At 29.1% G+C, this 20,793-nt stretch overlaps 2 protein-coding genes and 1 long non-coding RNA gene across 3 annotated transcripts in view; 1 reads left to right on the top strand and 2 right to left on the bottom strand.

Annotated features, from left to right (window-relative positions):
* Positions 1 to 755, bottom strand: part of LOC100197824 (transient receptor potential cation channel subfamily M member 1) — a 62,136-nt gene extending 61,381 nt beyond the window's left edge. Inside the window, exon 1 of the mRNA XM_065812475.1 lies at positions 635 to 755. The gene's annotated coding sequence lies outside the window, so the exon portion shown is untranslated. The remainder of the gene's footprint in view (positions 1 to 634) is intronic.
* Positions 756 to 16,495: 15,740 nt separating this feature from the next.
* On the bottom strand, positions 16,496 to 18,406 carry LOC136087683 (uncharacterized). The gene is made up of 2 exons (XR_010641981.1): positions 18,276 to 18,406; positions 16,496 to 16,880 (listed from the first exon to the last, which is right to left on the bottom strand). It is a non-coding gene; the product is annotated as an uncharacterized LOC136087683 (long non-coding RNA).
* Positions 18,407 to 18,469: 63 nt separating this feature from the next.
* Positions 18,470 to 20,793, top strand: part of LOC100210951 (transient receptor potential cation channel subfamily M member 1) — a 51,592-nt gene continuing 49,268 nt past the window's right edge. The window contains exons 1-2 of the mRNA XM_065812477.1: positions 18,470 to 18,815; positions 18,946 to 19,110. Coding sequence (XP_065668549.1) covers positions 18,636 to 18,815; positions 18,946 to 19,110 — 345 coding nt within the window. The 5' untranslated portion in view covers positions 18,470 to 18,635. The remainder of the gene's footprint in view (positions 18,816 to 18,945; positions 19,111 to 20,793) is intronic.

Here is a 20,793-nt window from a genome sequence, read left to right on the forward strand (position 1 = left end):
ACAAGAAAAGCATTTTATTTTCTCCCAGCTTTCCTACTTGAAGTCAAAGTGAAAAAAGCAAAGAATAATAAAAAATTGATATGTAATACATACATCATCTCATCAAAGAAGACGATATAGTGTTATGGCAAACTTTATATTAAACAATTATTAAATTAAAATATTTTAATCGGATAAGATCTAGCGCCTACTTTAATGTCGTCAATTTAAAAAAAAGTCAACATTTTTTATTAATACACCAAATCAACAAAAACAATTTTTTAAGGTATACAGATGTTGGCTAATAAACTGTAGTTCTGCCGAATTTCATTTTAAGTCTGAATTATTTGAATAGCAACATAAACACATAACTTCCATTACATCTGTTCCGTTTTTTAATTTATTCGGTTAAATACTTTTGAATAATGGTGTATTTCAAATTTATTTTTATATAAACAAACAACATTCATGCATCCTTTTTAATTTTACCACACTTAAAGATTGTTTCGCATTGCAATGACTTTATTCTCAAAAAAACATGCTTAAAACACTGATTAAAACTTTATATTACACAATATGCTTATCATATTTTAACAAATTGTTAAAACTAGATATAACCGCTATTTAAAATAACAATAATCTATAATAATATTACCTTTTTTTTGTAAGGAAGTTGACGATTTTTAAATAGTCGTTACTAAATAAATTTATATTATAATACTAATTGAAGTATCGTTTTAAAGTAAAAAATAAATCATCGTGTTTTAATTGTTAATATTTTCTATGAGTCATAGAAGTCTTAATTCATTTTAAAAATGGCATTTCTAAAACAAAAGAAATATAAATCGAAAAAAAAAACAGACTTTTAACAGACTCTGGCGGAGTCAATAAAAAAGAAATACACAAAAGCATTGCAATCATCAGATGAAATTTAGTTAGTTGGATGCCTACTACATGCGTTGTCTACAATTTTTTTAGGTTTATATATTTTTTAAATTTTTTCAAATTTCAGTTGGGGTATTACAGACTTTTTTATATATATGAAAATAATGTACTTTAATTGAATTTCTGCTTTTGTTTGTTAAGGTATCACTTAAAAAGTGATGAACAATTCATTTCAAGTTTTTTCCAAATATAAAAAAGAATTAAACATTAAAAGCGATATTTCAAAATTAAAGTTAGCTGCTAAATTAACAATAAAAACTGTTAAAGTATTTTGGGATAAAGCTGATATTCCTTGCAAGCAGGACAAATACATTGTTGAAAGTATTCTAAACCTTCATGATAAATGGAGAAAGCTTGCAAGATTAAATGTAAAAAATGTTTAAAGAAAGAAATACTTGCGTAAGGTTTCAAAAAAATAATGGATGATATCAGTTTTCTATATTGGAAAGATTATGTTAAAAAAACCAGACCATGTAATGATGCAAAAGAAGATATTGCCTGGTTTGCAGTTCTCAAATGTGGAGTTAAAACAGGAGGAATAGGTGGTAGAGATATTTTATTAAAAATAAGCTTAAAAAGAAAAAAACAAAAGAAGAAAAAAATGAGAATCGATAAAGAAAAGAGACAAAAGTTTAACTCTGAAACTGATTTTAACATTGATAATAGTAGTGACTCAACTGAAGAATGGTTTGTTGCTGGGTCTAGAGGGTCTGAGCACTCTGATTTTCAGAGCTCTTATAAAATTAATCATAAAGTAAATAACTTAAAATCATCTATCGAAATTGCGGAAGATGCTGTGTCACAAAATATAAGTTTAACTTTACCAAGAAACTTTATTTGTCATCCAATGATAACAGCAACAGCTGACAGATCTAAATTATCAAATGCACAGCTAATAATGAATATTTCTGCAATCCTGGTTTTAGGTTTTTGTTTTGTTTTTAAATTGCTTTTATTTTTGATAAGCATAAAAAACTATAAAATGTATTATTAGATGGTGTTAAAGCTAAAGAAGTGGACATTTTATGTCAAGAAGTATAATTTCAGAGTTTAAAACAAAAGTTAAATTAGATTATTTAACTCTTCACTGGGATGGGAAACTCATATCTTGCCTGGAAGGTAAAGTTTTATTTGTTAAAACCTATTCAGTCTGGTACAGGAATTTCTATCTGTAAAGGAATTATAGAAGATCTAAAAGAATGGGATCTTAAGAAAAATGTTGTTGCCAAAGTTTTTGATACAACGGCTTGTAATACTGGAGTGAGAACGGAGTGGCAGCTCTTCTTGAGGAAACCAAATCTTTGAAAACGCTTCTCTGGCTTGCATGTTGCCATCATGTTTTAGAACTGATTCTTGGGTCATTTTGGAATGCTTTATTTCAAAAGGAGAAAACATATGATGATAATATAGAGTTTAAAATTTTTAAAAAGGAATGGCTTAACTCTGAAAAAATTCCTCTCAAAATTTCTAGTAGGACCCTTGATTTTGAAAATCCTTTCTTAAAAAAAGAAAGCAAACGAAACTCGCAATTTTTTAGAGAAAGTATTGCAATCTAAGCATCATGCACGAGACTATAAAAAAGCTGTAGAACTAGCAATTAAAATTTTCTATTAGGTGGTGAGGAGTCTAAAAAATGGAAAGCATGAGGTGCTAGTCATCAAGCCAGATGGAAGGCGCATTGACTGTACGCACCAAAGATGTTAAATGACTCTAAATGATAAAGAAAGAAATGCAAAAAAATGTTAGATTGTGGAAACCACTTGGTATCAATTGCGGTAAACCTACTCTTCTATTATTTTAAAAAAATTCTGAAATATTTTCTTATATTGGGAAAAAGTCTTGGTTAATTTTTCACAACTTAAAAGATGATGGAAAATGGCTCAAAACTCCTTCATCGGAATGTGACAAGAATACTAAATATTTGAAGATGAAGCTATTTGTCAAAATTTCAAAGGTAACTAACGATGCGCCTGAGAGAGGAATCAAGTTGTGTTCCGATTACCTTTAAATACTCACAAAGGTATACGAGAAAATTAATAATTTAGAAAAAAAAACCAACACAAACAAAACAAAACATTTAAAACAGATTAAAATAATGTTTTTAATGATTGAAATATTTCTATTATTTCCACTAAGTGGAAAATATTGTTTCACTAAGTGGAAAGTCTTTCCCACAAAATTTCAATTTTGACATATTTTAGGTTTAAAATGAAAATAATCAAATCAAATTCGGCAGCACTCAATAATGTTTTTATATAATTTTTTAAATATAATTTGTATTCTTATGTGTAAAGGATCGTGTTTCTTTGCAGATAAGTGAAATTATCGAAAAATTTTGTTTTTGGCCTACCCTAACTTTCGGAATCGGCCTATCTCTAATATATATATATATATATATATATATATGTATATATATATATATATATATATATATATATATATATATATATATATATATATATATATATATATATATATATATATATATATATATATATATATATATATATATATATATATATATATATATATATATATTAGAGATGGGCCGATTCTGAAAAATACCGATTCCGATTCTTTACCGATTCCGATTCTTTTGCGGTTCTTATTATTTTAATTAAAACTGGTAGTTAAATTAATAATTTAACCGTTATATCATGTTAATTTAATATTTATGCAGATTTTAAAAGTGAAAACACTAAAATTAGTTGTATTGGTACAGGTGAAACAGAACCAAAGACACCAAGGCCCAGGGGCATGCCCCTTTTTAAAAAAATTGACCTATAAATAGACTTTTTTTTTCGAAATAAGGGAGTGTTCCCCCTCTATTTTGAAAACCGTGTCGTCGGCCCTGTGAAATAATAGCAAATAAACAACTAACTTAATATTAAACAATATATATGTTTGTATGGAACTTATTATTATTAAGAAACAAATAATATAGTCATAAGTAATGGTAAAAGTGATCAGATACACAGAATGTTGTCTTTTCAATCAGCTTTTACATATGATATTAGTACCGTTAGTACTGATAGTTAAGAAACGGGAGGTTCTTGTTTAAAAACACAAGCATTTGCACTCGTTCCGGAGTTAACCGGCTTCTATTCCGGTCGCAGATAAGACCCGCAGTACTAAACAACCACTCCGAAAACACTGTACATAGAGGCGTCCCTAAATATTTTTGTGCTAGTTTTTTCATGTTAAAAAATTTGGATTTCCTCCAGTATTCAAAGACGTCCTCGTGACTTGCAAGTAGAGGTTCTTTCAAGTACACTGCTACTTCGTCTGACATTGTGCAATGCACAGTATAAATCTAAAACATTAAAACAATTTATAGGCTTGCAATATTTAAAGTACAATACTAATATAGAAGCACAATACTTACTACAGAATTTGTGTTGATTAATTGGTTATATAATGACCAGACAGCACCTGGAGCAGGTGTGGTAGGTTCTTGATTTTGAGCAGCTTTAATTTCACGACCCTCATCTATGTCCAATGCATTTAACTCGCCAATTAATAAAGTAGCAGCTTTCTCAGCCGTCGTCCTGCTCCTGAAAATCTTGTTTTTAAATCTGGGATCTAGTATTGTTGCAAAAGCATATATAGGTTCGTTCTCGCAGTCTCCGTAACGTCGATGCAAAGATTGACACAGAGATTCTTTAAAACTTCCGTAGTCCTTGATGCGATCAATTGACATGTTAACTGCATTTATTATTAGGATAACTTCTGATGTGGTCACTTTCGATGAACTTGCAGTAAGCGTGACCTCTTCAAACACTTTTAAAGCAGCAACGAGAGGAACCAAACTATCCCATTCTCCGGTTGACAACTCCTTGTTAAGTCGAATAGCTTTTGGGAAATGTGGCGTTACCAACAGAATTAAATCAATTAAACGGTTCAACATGTGGAAGGTGCTATTCTATCTAGTTGGCTCATCTGTGAATAATGCTGTGTTTAGACAGTCCCAGAATCTCCTGAGATTGTCTCAAAAGTTTGTATGACTTAACCGAATGTTTAAAGTGTCCTACTATTCTTCTACAGGTAGCAGTTAGTAAAGATATGCGTTCATTGTCGAGGCAGCCTTCTTTCACAACCAACTGAAGTATATGGGCAAGACAAGGAATATTTGTTAACTTCCCGACTTCCATAGCAGAAACAATATTTCTGGCATTATCTCTTACTACTATATTGAGTTTTTCAAGTAGTCCCCAACGCTCAAGTGATTCATTCATAAAGTTAACAAGATTGGTTGCGGTGTGGGACTCATAAGGAAAAGGTACCACGTCAAGACAAATGTGAATTTGTTTCATATCTTCTGTGAGGAAATGTGCTTTTAGGCTCATGTAATCAACATTGGCTGTTGAGCTCCACATGTCGGTAGTTATACTAACATCCCAGTGGGCACAGTACGTTTTAAAAACGTTTTTTGAACGTTTTTATTAGGATTAAACCTTATAAAAACGTCTTAAAAACGTTTTAAAAACGTACCGTGTCCACTGGGATGATAAGCTTTTTTTGCCAAGAACTGAATTTTACTTGATACCTTCTGATAAATGCTAGAAATTTCAATAGTCGAGAAGTATTTTCTGCTTGGTATCGTATACCTTGGCTCTAAAAACTCTTGAAACCGGGATTTTCTACTATACTAACAGGTTGGTTATCTATGCATATCATTTCAGCAATAAGCCTTGTAATTTTTATTGCCTTCGGATCTGTAGATTTGAGAGGCCTGGTCTTTGCAAACACTTGATGTATTGTTGGTTTTTTAGTAGATGAAGATCTAGGCTTCATTTTTATAGAACTAATTGTGGAAGAAGAGCTTTTAGTATTGATCTCTGCATCCTCAGACTTCGGGTTGAGACTTGTGAATGCGGATGCGAGTGTAGTAGATCGAAGTTCCCTTGGCATAGGAGTTTCAAAAGCAGGGTTAGGACTGGATTTACAAAATGGTCCTGCGGTAGAGCTATCCTCGCATATATTAAAATTGATAACGCTAGCTTTATCATGTTTCTGATTTTTGATTTCAGATTTATGAAAGGTTTTTAAATGCTTTAGCATGTTCGATGTTGTGTATGACTGACAAACTCTGCCGACATCCCTGGATATAACAGTTTTGCAAAAGTTGCATATTGCAGAGTTAGTGTCATTTGAATTGATCACAAAATACCTCGCTTTTTTTACGTTTCGGCATGATAATGACATTATATATATATATATATATATATATATATATATATATATATATATATATATATATATATATATATATATATATATATATATATATATATATATATATATATATATATATATATATATAAAATCTCAACGGCAAAGAGTGTATATGTTAACTTAAATTATCAAGGAAGTAAGAATAAAAGAAGTGAAGTCGTTAAAAAGTCTTTTAAAAAAGAATCGGAATCGTTAAAAAGTTGAGAATCGCGATTCTTACGATTCCTTGAGAATCGGAATCGGCCCATCTCTGATATATATATATATATATATATATATATATATATATATATATATATATATATATATATATATATATATATATATATATATATATATATATATATATATATATATATATATATATATATATATATATGTTGAATTTAATTAAGACTGCAGCGTATAAACTTTTTGTTTTAAATATATTTTTTTAATGCTTCTATTCATTATATTTTTTTGATGTTTCTATTCATTATATTTTCACCTTTGAATTTGACAAAAAACAAGCAAACAAAAAACTTGAAGATACGAAATGTAAACGTTAAATCTTCTTCAAAAAAGAATGTCAAATTCAAAGGTGAATTTATAATGAATAGAAACAAGAGAACTTGGAGACCATTTTGGTCAAAATTTTAACTGACGCCATTATATTATTTATAAAAACTATTTTTATTTTACGCCTGTAATGTCTTCCTTTTTTGACGGTTTGATTTATGTAGTTTTGTAGCAATTTTTTGTAACGTTTTGTATTACACCTGATGACGCTGACCGTTATAGGTCAGCGAAATATTGTAAATATATAATAACATCAAAAAAAATATTAAATTCAACAAATATGAAAATATTGTATAACAAGAATATGATTTTAAAAGATATATATATATATATATATATATATATATATATATATATATATATATATATATATATATATATATGTATATATATATATATATATATATATATATATATATATATATATATATATATATATATATATATATATATATATATATATAAATATATACATTTAGGGTTACCATATGGTAACCATCGAAAAAGAGGAGATTTTACTAAGCGTGTTAAATGAATAGGGAGTCCCCATTATTTAGCAAGGTTGTACCAGAGTGGACTCCTTTTAAGAAAATTAAATAAATCAAAACTCTTTTTTTTTTAAAAAAAGCACGTAAAAAAAATAAAAAATGTCATTCGTTTTTTAGTGCAAATTGCTGAATTTGTAATTAAAATTAATCTAATTAATCGCAAAATGTTTACATTCAATTTTATTGCTGTCTAACAATTATTGAGTCTTGATTAAATAAATCTTTTAAAACGGTATATTTTAATATAGAATAAGTTATTCTATATTAAAATATTTTAAATAATATACGAAAGATAAAAACTATATAAATGCAAGCCATGAATTAAATCTTCATTATATAACTTGTTTCTATTGTCATCTTGTAACCATTATTTACTTGTATCTAACTAATCACTTGCATCAGTTATCAATTTCACTGTCATTTACCAATCAATTGTCGGAACAGAGCAAGAACTATAAACAGGGGAAGATGAATCATACCAAATATACATTTTTGTTGAAACCATCTTTTCCAATAAGTTTTTGTTTGATAACAAATACTTATTGAACTCATAAGTTAGAAAATTGGTAACGGCACAATATTTTATTAACATTAAAAAATGCTCATTCATTTACAAATAAAATAGAGTCTCAAACTTGATCCAAAATAGGAATACTCTCAAGTTTCATCCAAATAAAAGCTTTTAACTCTTAGTATTAGGACTAATAACAGGTCAATCGGTTATGCAAATTGCGTAATCTTGACTAATTTATTACTGTAAGATGCATTAGATAAATAAGATTACCATAGGGAAATTTGTTTATCTTTTTGAGAAACAAAAATATATGATCCAGCTGGCCAAAATTCGAACTTGGCTTCACAATCATTTCTCCCTTTCTTAAACTAGAAAACATTTTTTTGGACGACATTATTGATAGTGTCGCAATTCTTTTACTTTTTAAACGTCAAATTTAAATTCAAGAAATAATTTCTTGTGTAGTAGCAACCAAAATACTTTATAACCTTAATGTAATTTAACGGTCGCAACTTTCGTTTTCGCAAGTTTGTATGCGCGCATTTTTCAATATTGTGTAAAGAAGAGAAGAGAACACGTGTTGTTTGAGCATTTTCAATAAATTGGTAGAATGACAAAAAAAATTGCATTTAATAGTTTTTAAATTTTCAGTTCTATATATACTCAAAATAAGTATTAAATATGGAATTTTTATAAAAATTAAATAAAAACCTTCAAAAAGAGGAGATTTCATGTTTTTTTCTGAAATCCCCCGGAGGCTTATTTTTTGCCTTAAAATCCAGAGATCTCCGGGCAAATCCGGAGATATGGGAACCCTATATATATATATATATATATATATATATATATATATATATATATATATATATATATATATATATATATATATATATATATATATATATATATACACAGCGGTGGCCAAAAAATAAAGACTACTCATTTTTTTTTTCAAAATTTATTTTTAACCTTGGTGTAATTTTACTTTGGAAAAAGGTATCAAAAAAAGAAAAACATTTTTAGAAAGAATTTTTATTGTATTTTATATTTATTATAAAAGAATTTAAAATTTTTTTACAAAATAATGTTAAAAAATTAAAAAACTGGCTGGTAAAAAATATAAATGGGAAAAAATATTGGACATAATTTTAAGACCAGTTTCAAAAATATTTCAAAAAAATAATTTAGAAACGTGTTGTTCCTCCATTTGTTTTCAAGCACTCTTGTACTCGTTCTGGCATTGAATTCATTAAAGTTTTGATTACTTCATCAGGCACATTTTTCAAATGATGAGAGATAGAAGATTTCAAATCTTCCAAATTGTAAAGTTGTTCTTTACCAAGCTTGTGATCAAGCCAAGACCACAAATTCTCTATTGGATTCAAGTCTGGACTATTGGCAGGCCATGGAAGCACTTGAATTTTATTAGAATTGAACCAATCGCTAACAACATGCGCTTATGACACGGCGCATTATCTTGCTGGAAAATAAATCCATGTTGCAACTGCAATAAATCAATGCTAGGAATAAGCGAGTTTTCCAAAATTTCGATGCACCCTTCTTCGTTGAGTCTACCATCGAATAAATGAAAAACGCCAACTCCACAGGCACTCATACAGACCCAAATGCCTATTGAACCACTGCCTTGTTTTGTTCGTTTAAAAATGCATGGTTCATTGAACCGTTCGCTTGGAAGTCTACGCAACATTACGCTACCTTTTCTGTTGTCTACCTCAACGTTCATTTCATCACTAAAGACCACACGGCTCCACTGATCTGTGGACCAATTTTTATGTAGTTTGCACCACTCTTTCCTGGCAAATTTTTGTTTTTTATTTAAGCGTTGTTTTTTTGCAGCAGCATGCCATAAATAATTTAAATTATGGAGGACTCTTCGCACAGTTCTAGGGCTTGCTTTCAGACCATTTGACAGTGTCCATTTCGTAGACAAGTCTGTAGATGATGCTTGTCTGTTTTCTTTCATTAATCTCACTAACGAGCGAACATCACAGTCATTTGAAATTTTATTGCGTCCAGTCCTATGACGATCATTAATTGACCGGGTCTCTTTGTATCGTTAAACTATGTTAATAATGCAAGAGTGAGACCTTCCGAGCTTTTTTGCTATTTGTCTGATGCTATAGCTTTCTTCTTTTAATACAAGAGCCACGTATCTGTCTTTTTCTTCGATCTTTGCACGCATTTTTGCATTATTTTTATATCCTTATTGCAATTCAAAAAATGAATGTTTATTTGATATCGAAACTCAGGTTTCGACATTTTATTTTATAGCCAACGTAATAAGCAATTAAGATAGTTAAAAAAGATAATGGATTATTATTTTAACTAAAGATTTAAAAGTGGTCGTTAAATTTTGTCCAATTTATTTAAAGAAGATTTATAAGTACTCATCAGTTTTTTAACAAGTTAAACGCTATTTAATTAGAATTAGATTAAAAAAATTATACCACTTTAATCCGTATGTTTTAATTAACAAGATATTAAAAAAAAATTTAATATGTCAATTAGAATCTTCTTAATTTTAATTTAAAGATTAAGAAACCAACTCAAAAATAAGTGGTCTTTAATTTTTGGCCACCGCTGTATATATATCCTATTTCATATGCAACATGTTGTTTTTATTTATTTCTTATAGTTTTATTTATTGAAAGTTTTAACCTGCATAATATTTATAATTTAAATTGTTTCTTTTTTTTCTATTTTTCCATTTAGGTTAAAATTCAAATATTTACTGTATTAGGCATCCTATACTTTTCAATTATTTAAAATTTAGGTAACATTTAAAATGAGGCAGGTGACATTTACAATGAAACAGCTTTGATGAAAAAAGAGCTAGTTTGTTGCCCAAAACTAGATAGCAACTCTTTTTACACCACAATATTCCTAAACTTCTAGAAATCCTTACATAATTGATTACTGCAAATAAATTTACACATTTACTATTGTTTATTCAACCAAAAATTGAAAAATTACAAGTTTTTTATAGTTTAACAAAATTAGGTTAGGTGTCACTTATATATTTAAAAACTAGTTATTACTATTTATTTTAGTTACTAGTTATTGGAGTGACACCTAAAATAAAATAAACGAACAAACAAAAAAAATAACAGCAATAATAATAAATAAAAGTATTGTTAAATTAAATTAATTTAAAAAAAAATTAAGACAAAAAATAATAAATAATAAGACAAAAAAGTATGAAAACACTCAATAACAACAGCAAACAAAAATGAAAATAATTAGCAAAACAGAACAAATAAAAACAAACTTTACACAAACGAAAAGACAAAATGCAAAAACTTATGTTATTTTTCTTAAATTTTTTAATTTTTATCTATTTTAACTTTAATGGCATTGAAGTAAGGGTTAATTTTATAGCTAATTTTGTTAGTACTATTTTCTCTTGTTCGTTCATTAAAATTTCTAAAGTAGACTTTTTTAAGTTTTCATTGTCTAGAAGGTGTCCTTTTTTTAGTATTAATTTTTTTAAATGTAATTTGACATTTAATGATAACAGTTGATTCAAGTTTGTTATTTTGTTTAAATTTTTTTCTCTAGATTAATTTATAAAACACCTCAAGAAAACGATTTGATCATTAAAGGCACAGTATCATGTTCTTACGTAACAGAAGCTGAAATTAGATTTTGACATATTTTTGATGTTTAAAAACTTTAAGATTTAAATCATAATGTTTAAAAACTTTATGATTGTATGAAGTAGGTACACTATATGTACAATTGAAATAAATTTTGATATATGCTATTATTCTACAGATTGATTATATTGATAAATTTCAAAAATTCCATCGATAATTAAATCAAAAGTTCTATCAGTATGATACAACTTTTTAAATTATGTAACACTGAGCGATAAATAAATGAAGTTTACCGGTGACTTTTTTTTGTCGTAGTTGAAAAAATAATTAATATTTATTATAAACTTAATTCCCTACCAAGGGAGACACAAAACTACGCAATCTAGCAAACCTGGCCTTTGAGCCAATGTACAGATTCCAACATGTTTACTTTAAATTTAAAGATTTTAAAAGTGTATATTATAATATATTAAAATTATACTATCAAATATTTTTAGCTCTGTAATTAAACTTTTAATATTATACAAATGATGGATTTAACTTATCTGCATGTTTTTTTTCATGCCCTTTTAAACTTTTTTTTTTCTTTTTTTCAAACATCTTCGCTTCCAACAAGGCTGCAAGCAGCCACTAATTAAAGTTGGAAGTTACTAAGAGAGAAAAGTTGAAGATTGTAGAGCAAGATAACGATTGACAGACGACTTAAAAGATTGCAAATTATATAAGTCAGGAAAGCAAGATGAAGGAAACGAATTCCAAAGAGCTGATGTTCGAGGAAAAAACTAGACAAATAGGCGTTTTTGAAGCACTTTGAACAGTCACAGAAAAAGGATGACACTTAATTGAATGACGAGCAACGCGAGAATGAATTATAGTAGATGGCACAACAGACGCTAGCTCTTTAGAACAGTGCCCATTATAGTATTTGTAGAAAAGAAAAAGAGAAGCAACATTACGACGATGTGATAATGGTTGGAGGTTGGCTGCAAGAGCAGGTCTAACTATGTTTACAACGCGTTTTTGCACCTTGTCTAAAAGAGAAAGGGCATCATTAGAGGATCCGCCCCAGATATGACAACAATATTCCATACAAGGCCGGATTTGAGATTTATAGAGATAGAGAATAGAATCCGAAGTAAGAAAGTGACGAGCTTGATAAAGAGATGCAACCTTAGCAGATGCTAATTTTGCAACTGATTTGATATATGGTTTCCAAGAAAGATTGGAAGTAAGAGTTAATCCTAGAAGATGAAGAGTAGGTGACTCATCGAGTACATCACCGTTCATAAATATAGGAAGATCAAAATTATTGCGATAACGATTGGCTGAAAAAAATTGAGTTTTATCTGAATTAAAGTTCACCAGCCACTGTGAGCCCCATGCAGTAGCAGAAGTGAGATCATTTTCAAGCTCAAATGCCCCCTCCAAGCAATAAGAGGGTGTTGGTTTTTTATCACAACAAGAATAAATGGTAGTGTCATCAGCAAACAATGCCACCTTAGATGTGAGAATATCTGGAAGATCGTTAATGTAGATTAAAAAGAGTATAGGGCCAAGGATAGAACCTTGAGGAACCCCTGAAGTTACAGAATAAGAAGAAGAGTGTTGTCCATCGAGGACAACTTTTATGCTACGATTGGAAAGGAAGGATTCGATGATCTAAAAGAGGTTGCCGGATACACCATAAGAAGGAAGCTTATGGAGAAGACCAGCATGCCAAACTTTATCAAAAGCTTTTGAAATGTCCAGAGCGATGGCCTTAACCTCTCCACCTTTATCTAATGCACGATAAAACCTGTCAGTTATTACTGTTAACAAATCAGCTGTAGAACGAGAAGATAGAAATCCATATTAATGGTCAGAAAGTAAGTGATTAGAATCAAGATGAGAAATTAAGTGTTTGTTAATTAAAGATTCAAAAACCTTGCTTATGATAGGAAGAAGACTAATAGTACGGTAGTTAGACGAATCAGATCGCTCTCCAGAATTTTTGCAGATAGGGATAACAGATGCAGCTTTCCAGCAGGCTGGAAAGCAAGACTCTGATAAGCACTTGTTGAATAGTTTTGAGAGTATAGACGACAGCTCCGGAGAACACTTCTGCAAGACAATAACAGGTATGTTGTCCGGGCCACAAGCTGTAGAAGAGTCTAGACAGGAAATCACTTTAGATACAGATGCTGGAGTGATATGAATGTCAAGCAATGGATCAAGCTGTTTGTTGTCAATATCAGGTAGAAAGCAACTAGTGGAATCAAGAGATGATATTGATGAAAAGTTTTTAGCAAACAATTCAGCTTTGTCTTTAGGTGAGGTGACAAAGTCTGAACCATACTAGAGAGGTGGAATTATAGATTTGCCCTTATTATTGATATTACTAAAGATTCTCCAGAAGTCACGAGTGCTTAATTTTTGAGATGAGATACGAGATTTCATGACCTAAGAATAGCGGGTTTTGGCGTTAGACAAAACCTTTTTACAATTGTTTCTAGCAGTAATAAACAGACGCCTGTTTCCCGGAGAATTGTTTTGCTGATAGATATGGAAGTAACGGTGTTGATTGGCAATCGCAGCAGCACAGTGTGAGGAAAACCATGGAGGAGAGTGAGGCTTGACCTGGAATCGTCGAGAGGGAATAAAAGATTCCATGCCAGCCGGAATCCACGAAGTTATTTAAGATGCACATTTGTTGACAGGAGGACGAAAGATTTCTACCCAAGGGCCATCACGAAGAAAATCACGGAAAGAATCCCAGTCAGCTTTACTGCAGTTGTAAGAGGTTCGATAGTAAGGGGATTCAGGTGATGAAGAAGAATGAGATATTAGTTTTAGAGAGATCAAACTGTGATCAGAAGCACCTAAGGGTGAATGTGGAGAAACTGAGCACTGACTAGGATCAGAAACAAGACATAAGTCAAGTAGAGAAGGTAAATTATTCGGGTTGTCTGGAAAGCGAGTTGGAAAGTTGACTATTTGAGTTAGAGATTGAGAAAGGCAAAAAATGTGGGCTTTAATGCCTGCCGAATCACTGACACTAGAGCCAAGTCATTCAGAGTGGTGAGCAGGGACACCACCCATGCGCAACATGGCACTGTTAATACTCTGATATTTTTCAGCTGTTGATGGAATCAGCCTCTCTGAGAGCTACCACAGAGTTCGGAAAACCTGACTACCAGCCGGCCTTAGAACCATAAAACTGAGTTTTAGAGCTGTACCCTCATTAGGAGATGATAGAATGAGTTGCCTAGTCATAAAAACAGAGACACAAGCAAAACCCATGCATTAAGTCAAGAAGATCCAGCATTCAACATCCTAAACTGGAATCAATGTATTAAAAATACATCTGCGCCAGTCTAATAGATGAAGAAGGGGTGCGAGGCTGGTCAACGGATAGAAACTGTCGACCCCTTTAGTCTTTGCCTAGGAGGTCTTCTACAAGACAGTAGCTGGGTGCATTTAACATCTGCCCAAGATGAGTAATTTTATCGAGACATCATCTCTAGCCTTTACTCAACCAAGAGCCCCAAGGCAGGGGGTGTTATAAATCGGAGTTGGCATCCTAGCCTTTGCCTAAAAAGGGGTATCCTACAAGGCAGCAGGACATGAATCAGATTGTACTGGGTTACATGTTACCAGTAGCAGGATAACCTGATCTGACAGGATAACCTTATCTGACAATTACCTCAAATTACCTCAAAACTACCTCAAATCGAAGTTGTTAACAAGGCCAAGGTCAAGGCCACATGTTACAAGGTCAAGGCCAAAAGTTTTAAGGACAAGGCCAAGATTAAGAGTTTCAAGGCCGAGGCCTACGCAAACATTTTCGAGACCAAAGACTTCAACTTTTGCCTTACGATAAGGCTAATTATTAACAAAACTGTAATTAGCAAGTGCTTAGACAATAAAACCACATTTTGTAAAAATAGACCAAGGATATGCGCAGAATTCAACGAAATCAATAAGAAAATACTCCCCCTCACTCGCTCTTATGTGACGTGACATTTGTAAACAAAATATATATAAGTTGGCAATTTTTTCTAAAAGTTAACTAATTCCGTTGCGATAAGAATTAAAATTCAATTTAAATTCTTATCACAACGAAATTACATCAAACAAAAAAATAGCCCTTTATATTTGCCCTTGACATTATTAAGGCCTTATAATGCGTACGTAAAGGGCTGACACAAAGGATTGAGGAGTTGTTCTTTAAAAGAACCTGAAGAAACGTTAGATGTCATAAAATAAGCGTGCTATGGGGAACGGCGGTGCCATAAAATAAGCGTTCTATGGTCCCCATTTATGGGTGTTTATTTTATGGACACCCATAAGAAGAAGTTGTATTAGGAGCGGATTTAGTATAGTACCCCTTAGAAAGTGCCTTGGAGAACAAGTAGGAAAATATACATATTAACTGAGAGTTTTAACAGCGTTTAGTCGTGGTAATAGTGAGTCTAATATCATGACTAAAATATTTTATTTTTAAAAACTAGTACCTAAGTAAGGAACTTTAGATCTGAACAAACCCCGTAAGTTGAGACCGTTGCAGTTACCTATTTTTTTCAATTGCAGTTACCTATTTTTTAGGTGCTACGAAATAAAAAATTTTAAATGTTCAAAATAACAAAGTTTTTAATTAAGTAACAATTTAAAGTTCTTTCCCCAGGATTGCCAATTTTTCACCAGTTACAAAGCGATTATCGCTTTATAACTGGGGCAAGATTGAAAACCCGAAAATTAAAGACGCATGATTCATTTAAGAATCAATAAATAAATTTACGACTATTAGGGAACTATTCATCAAATCGAGAAAATGAACTATATACTGATCAACTTTAAAATACTTGGAAAATTAGCCAAGATGAATCCAAATATTTAATAAACAGGGTAGGGTGAGGGAAAAAAGAGTAATAATATCTGTTAGCATGATATTACATACGGATGTAATTAACAGTGCTGGAGTCCAAAAAAAATCGCCCTTGGCAACAAAAAGTCATGACCTGCTAATCGTATATGTTGATAATAATAATAGTAATTATTATTATTAAATATCGATTATAGTTCAACAAGTATGAAATGCAACCAACAAAGAAAAAAATGTATTTGGTAATTTTTATATATTTTGTAGTATTTTGCTTCTCTGCTTTTATTTTTTGTCAAATACTTTAATCTCTTACATATATATTTTTACATTATTTAGGCTTATATAGTTGCATAATATAATGTTTTTTCTTTTTCTCAAGGTTGTTTAAGCTTTCTGTTAATAGAGTTACGTTTTGATGGTGTGATTTAAGAATACTTTTTAAGTCTTTTGTTGGAGAAGGGATCGATATATGGTAAATAATTTATTAAACTTGTGATGAATGGATTCGCCTCCTTGTTTGTAGCATCCAAACCCAGCACCCCATTTTTTCAAAAATGGAATAGCATGATCTTCCAATATGCATAACACTGATAGCACCTGTATTAAATCAGCAACATATTTTTCTAAAGATATTATACAGTAATAGTATAAAGCATATCTCTTTTATCTAATACAAATTTTATTTCTCAAACATACAACTCTTTAATATATATACTAATATAATACCCTATAAATTACTTATCAACCAATAAATTTTTAGGAATATCTAATCTAAAAACAAGACATTTAGAATAATATACTTTCAAGAATATTGTTCTGATTATTTCCTTTACTTTCTATCCAAAATTATCAAATTACATGTTCATCTATTAAATTATCAATTTGTCTGGAATCACACGCAAGTTACCCTACCTCTCTCAATCTGTTTTTTCTTTCCTGCTATAAAAAAATCTCATTATTATCTTCTATCTTTTAGTAAACTTAAACTATATATCCTAAATCATTTTTCAGTTGAGTACGGTCATAAATCTATCACAAACCAATGCATAAAATTATGAAATAATCTGCCTCTTCACTTTAAATCACTAAACTCTATTACTAAAACCTGTCTTTATGCCTTTTTTTTTGGAGAGATACTGTTTGTAAAATGTTGGGCTCGTTGTGGGTTATTATTTTTTTTTTTGGTGTTGTTATATGTAATATAAATATTATTATAACGCTATTTACTATGATTCATATCGTTATTACTTATTGTTACTGTTTAATATTTAATTTAAATATTTATCAAACTTATTATTACTATTATTATTGTTATTATTATTATATGGATTATATTTATTAATATAAATATTATTGTTAACATTGCTATTAGTGTTATCGTCCTCGTTATAATTGTTTTAATATCATTGCTATTATTATAAAATTTTTATTTTACTTTAGATTAGTACTAGTACAATTTTTAATATCTATTAAATGTAATAACCTTTTTTCAAAATATATATTGTTATTGTTATCATATATATATATATATATATATATATATATATATATATATATATATATATATATATATATATATATATATATATATATATATATATATATATATATATATATATATATATATATATATATATATACTTGTTTGCATGTGTATATTGCATGCATACACACAAACATGATATATGTGTGTATGTTTTCTATTTAGCAATAGCAAGTTTCCAAATGCATTTTTCTACCAAAATTAAATTCAAGCAAGAACTATAAAGTAATCAACTATAAAGAAAAAAATATTAAAGAAGTTAACGAAAAAATTTTCAAATTCGTACAGTTAGAAATTCTGAAAATTTATTCAAAAAAATAAACAATTCGCTCTTCTACAGCAAAATAGCTTACACAGAAATACAACTATACGCATCTTAATTTGTTTTTAAACTTATTATATTTGTCTAACATTAAAAATATGTTGCTTGTTCATTAATTCATAAAAAAAAAGTTTATAATACTGAACAGCATACCAAAAAAATGCAAATAAATGGTTGTCATCTAAAATTTACTCTGTTGTTATGAACCGCAGCCATTTTAAAAGCTCTAAATTTTTTACCAAACACTGACGCATGCGTACCTAAACATAACGCTTTTTCCTAATATCTAAACGACCGCGATAACGCCTAAAAAACGTGTAATTCTTAGAACTTTTATCGTTTTTACTAGCCAATGAAAAAATCGGCTCGGATTTCTCATTTTTTAAAATTGATATTTGTTTGCTTGTGATCGCGTGACAAAATGAATATGGCGAAATACGTAACATAAATTTTTGTACATTTAATTTTAGTTTGACTTTGTAAATTTAAATAAATAGTAATCTATGATCAGCCATGGTTGATATTAATATAAATGCAAATAATAACACACAAATGAATATTCAACCGACAAACCAAATTGATAAATGGATATCAAAGCACATAAAAATACCAGATGAAAACAAAGTTCTAGTTAAAACAAATTCTTTTGGGCAAGTTTTATTCAAAGGTGCTACAAGGAGAGCAATCGCCAAGGTGTTTAAGAGATAAAGTTTTATTAATATAAGTTGAAAAATATTTTATACACCGATGGTGTATTGTTAAATGTAGATCACTATAATACAGCCATTTGTGAATTTTGCATAACTATTTATAACATTTTTAGTTTGCAAGATTAGATGTAAACACAAAATCAGCTGATATTTTTACACTTCTTGTTGATGTTTGGCAGTTAGAGCAGCCAAGGTTATTGATATCTGTTACTGGAGGAGCAAAAAGCTTTACTTTAGCTCCTGCACTTAAATATCAGTTCACTGATGGACTCTTGAAGGTAAAAAATATCATTTTCTACTGAATAATGTATTATTAAATTATCCTTCTATTTAATGATTTTTTTATCAACTAAATATTTTCACATCAAAGATTTAAGGCTTTAAATATTTTTTATATACTTTTATTTACAATGTTTTATTTAAATTCAAAATTTGAAATTTTAAAGTATATCAATATATATAAATAGTTTCACAGCATTTAAACTATAAAAATCAAAAAACTATAAAAATATTAAAAATATAAACCTAATAATTTAACTTATCAATTTTTTATTAGCCAGAGTTGTTTAAAAAGGTTTTTTTATACACATAAAAAATGATTTTTTATTTTTATGGAGGTTGTTTTTTCATTTATTGCAAATATGTTGTTTGAGTAAATATTAAAACTTGTTTTGAATTAGTTTTTAAAAGTGTATTTCTGTGTTTATTATAATATTGACTTGAGGTTATACTAAAATTTTGCATTGTTTTTATGAATAAAGTTTATTTGAGTAAGATTTATTTTTGCTAAATGTTACAGTATCTATAGAAATTGATACAATTTGTTTGTACATTATTATTTACAAGTTTAATTGTATAGTTTAGTGAGATAGAGTTATATTTTTGACACCTTATTTTTTTTTTTTTGCTTTAGAAAAACAAATATTTATAGGAGACTTTTGAAAAATGTATTTTTTATATGTACTTTACATTCCGATATTTCTTTTTTTTACAACAAAGAAATAATTTTTACAATAAAAAAATCAATAAATATTTTAAATCATTGATATAATTTTAATTATTATATAAATGTGTTTTTAATAATGCATAGAAGTACATATAGAATCAAAATAAACATATAAATGTATTTAATAATGGTAATCGCTAGTAAAAACATCTGAAATTAGTTGAAAAAGGCCACCTTTTATTATTGTTTCATTGCTATTCTCTAAATCTTTTACTAAATCATAATCATTTTCTAAATCATAATCATGATTGTTATCATGATCTTGATGATGATAATGATGATGATGATGATGATGATGATGATGATGATGATGATGATGATGATGATGATGATGATGATGATGATGATGATGATGATGATGATGATGATGATGATGGTAATGGTCGTGATGATGGTAGGGGTTAGAAGAAGACACCAAATAAGTGAAAAATGTGCTAGAACACAACATTACGATAAAAATATATTATCGTTTCATAAAAAATTATCAATTATTTGTTTAGCAAAAAATGTTTTTTTTTTAAAATAGTGATTTTTACTGAAATTCTGATTTGTATGATTTTTACTGAAAGCAAATTCTGTAAGTAGGTCACCTTTTATTATTATTATTATTATTATTTTGTTATCTTTTTCTGTTATTAAGGTGGTTCTTTTTTCAATTATTAAGGTGCTCTGTGTGAAGATCTAATAGTCTTATCACAGAGCACCGTGGGAGAGCATTTAACCAAGAAGTTCATGTCTCCTTTTACACCAATATTTCTGTTTTGGCTAGAGCCAACAACTGCTTATGAGTAAATTTTTAAACAATTTTAAACATAGTTTAAAATTGTTTAAAAAAAATAGGCTGACATTGATCAATTAAGATTCAGGTCCTTTAAACTTTTTTTGTAGTAACTTCATAATAAATATTTTGCAAATTTTTCCACTTATGAATAAAAAAAGTAGTTACATAATATAA

Source organism: Hydra vulgaris, chromosome 12 (genome assembly GCF_038396675.1).
Source record: "Hydra vulgaris chromosome 12, alternate assembly HydraT2T_AEP".
Lineage (NCBI taxonomy): Eukaryota > Metazoa > Cnidaria > Hydrozoa > Anthoathecata > Hydridae > Hydra > Hydra vulgaris.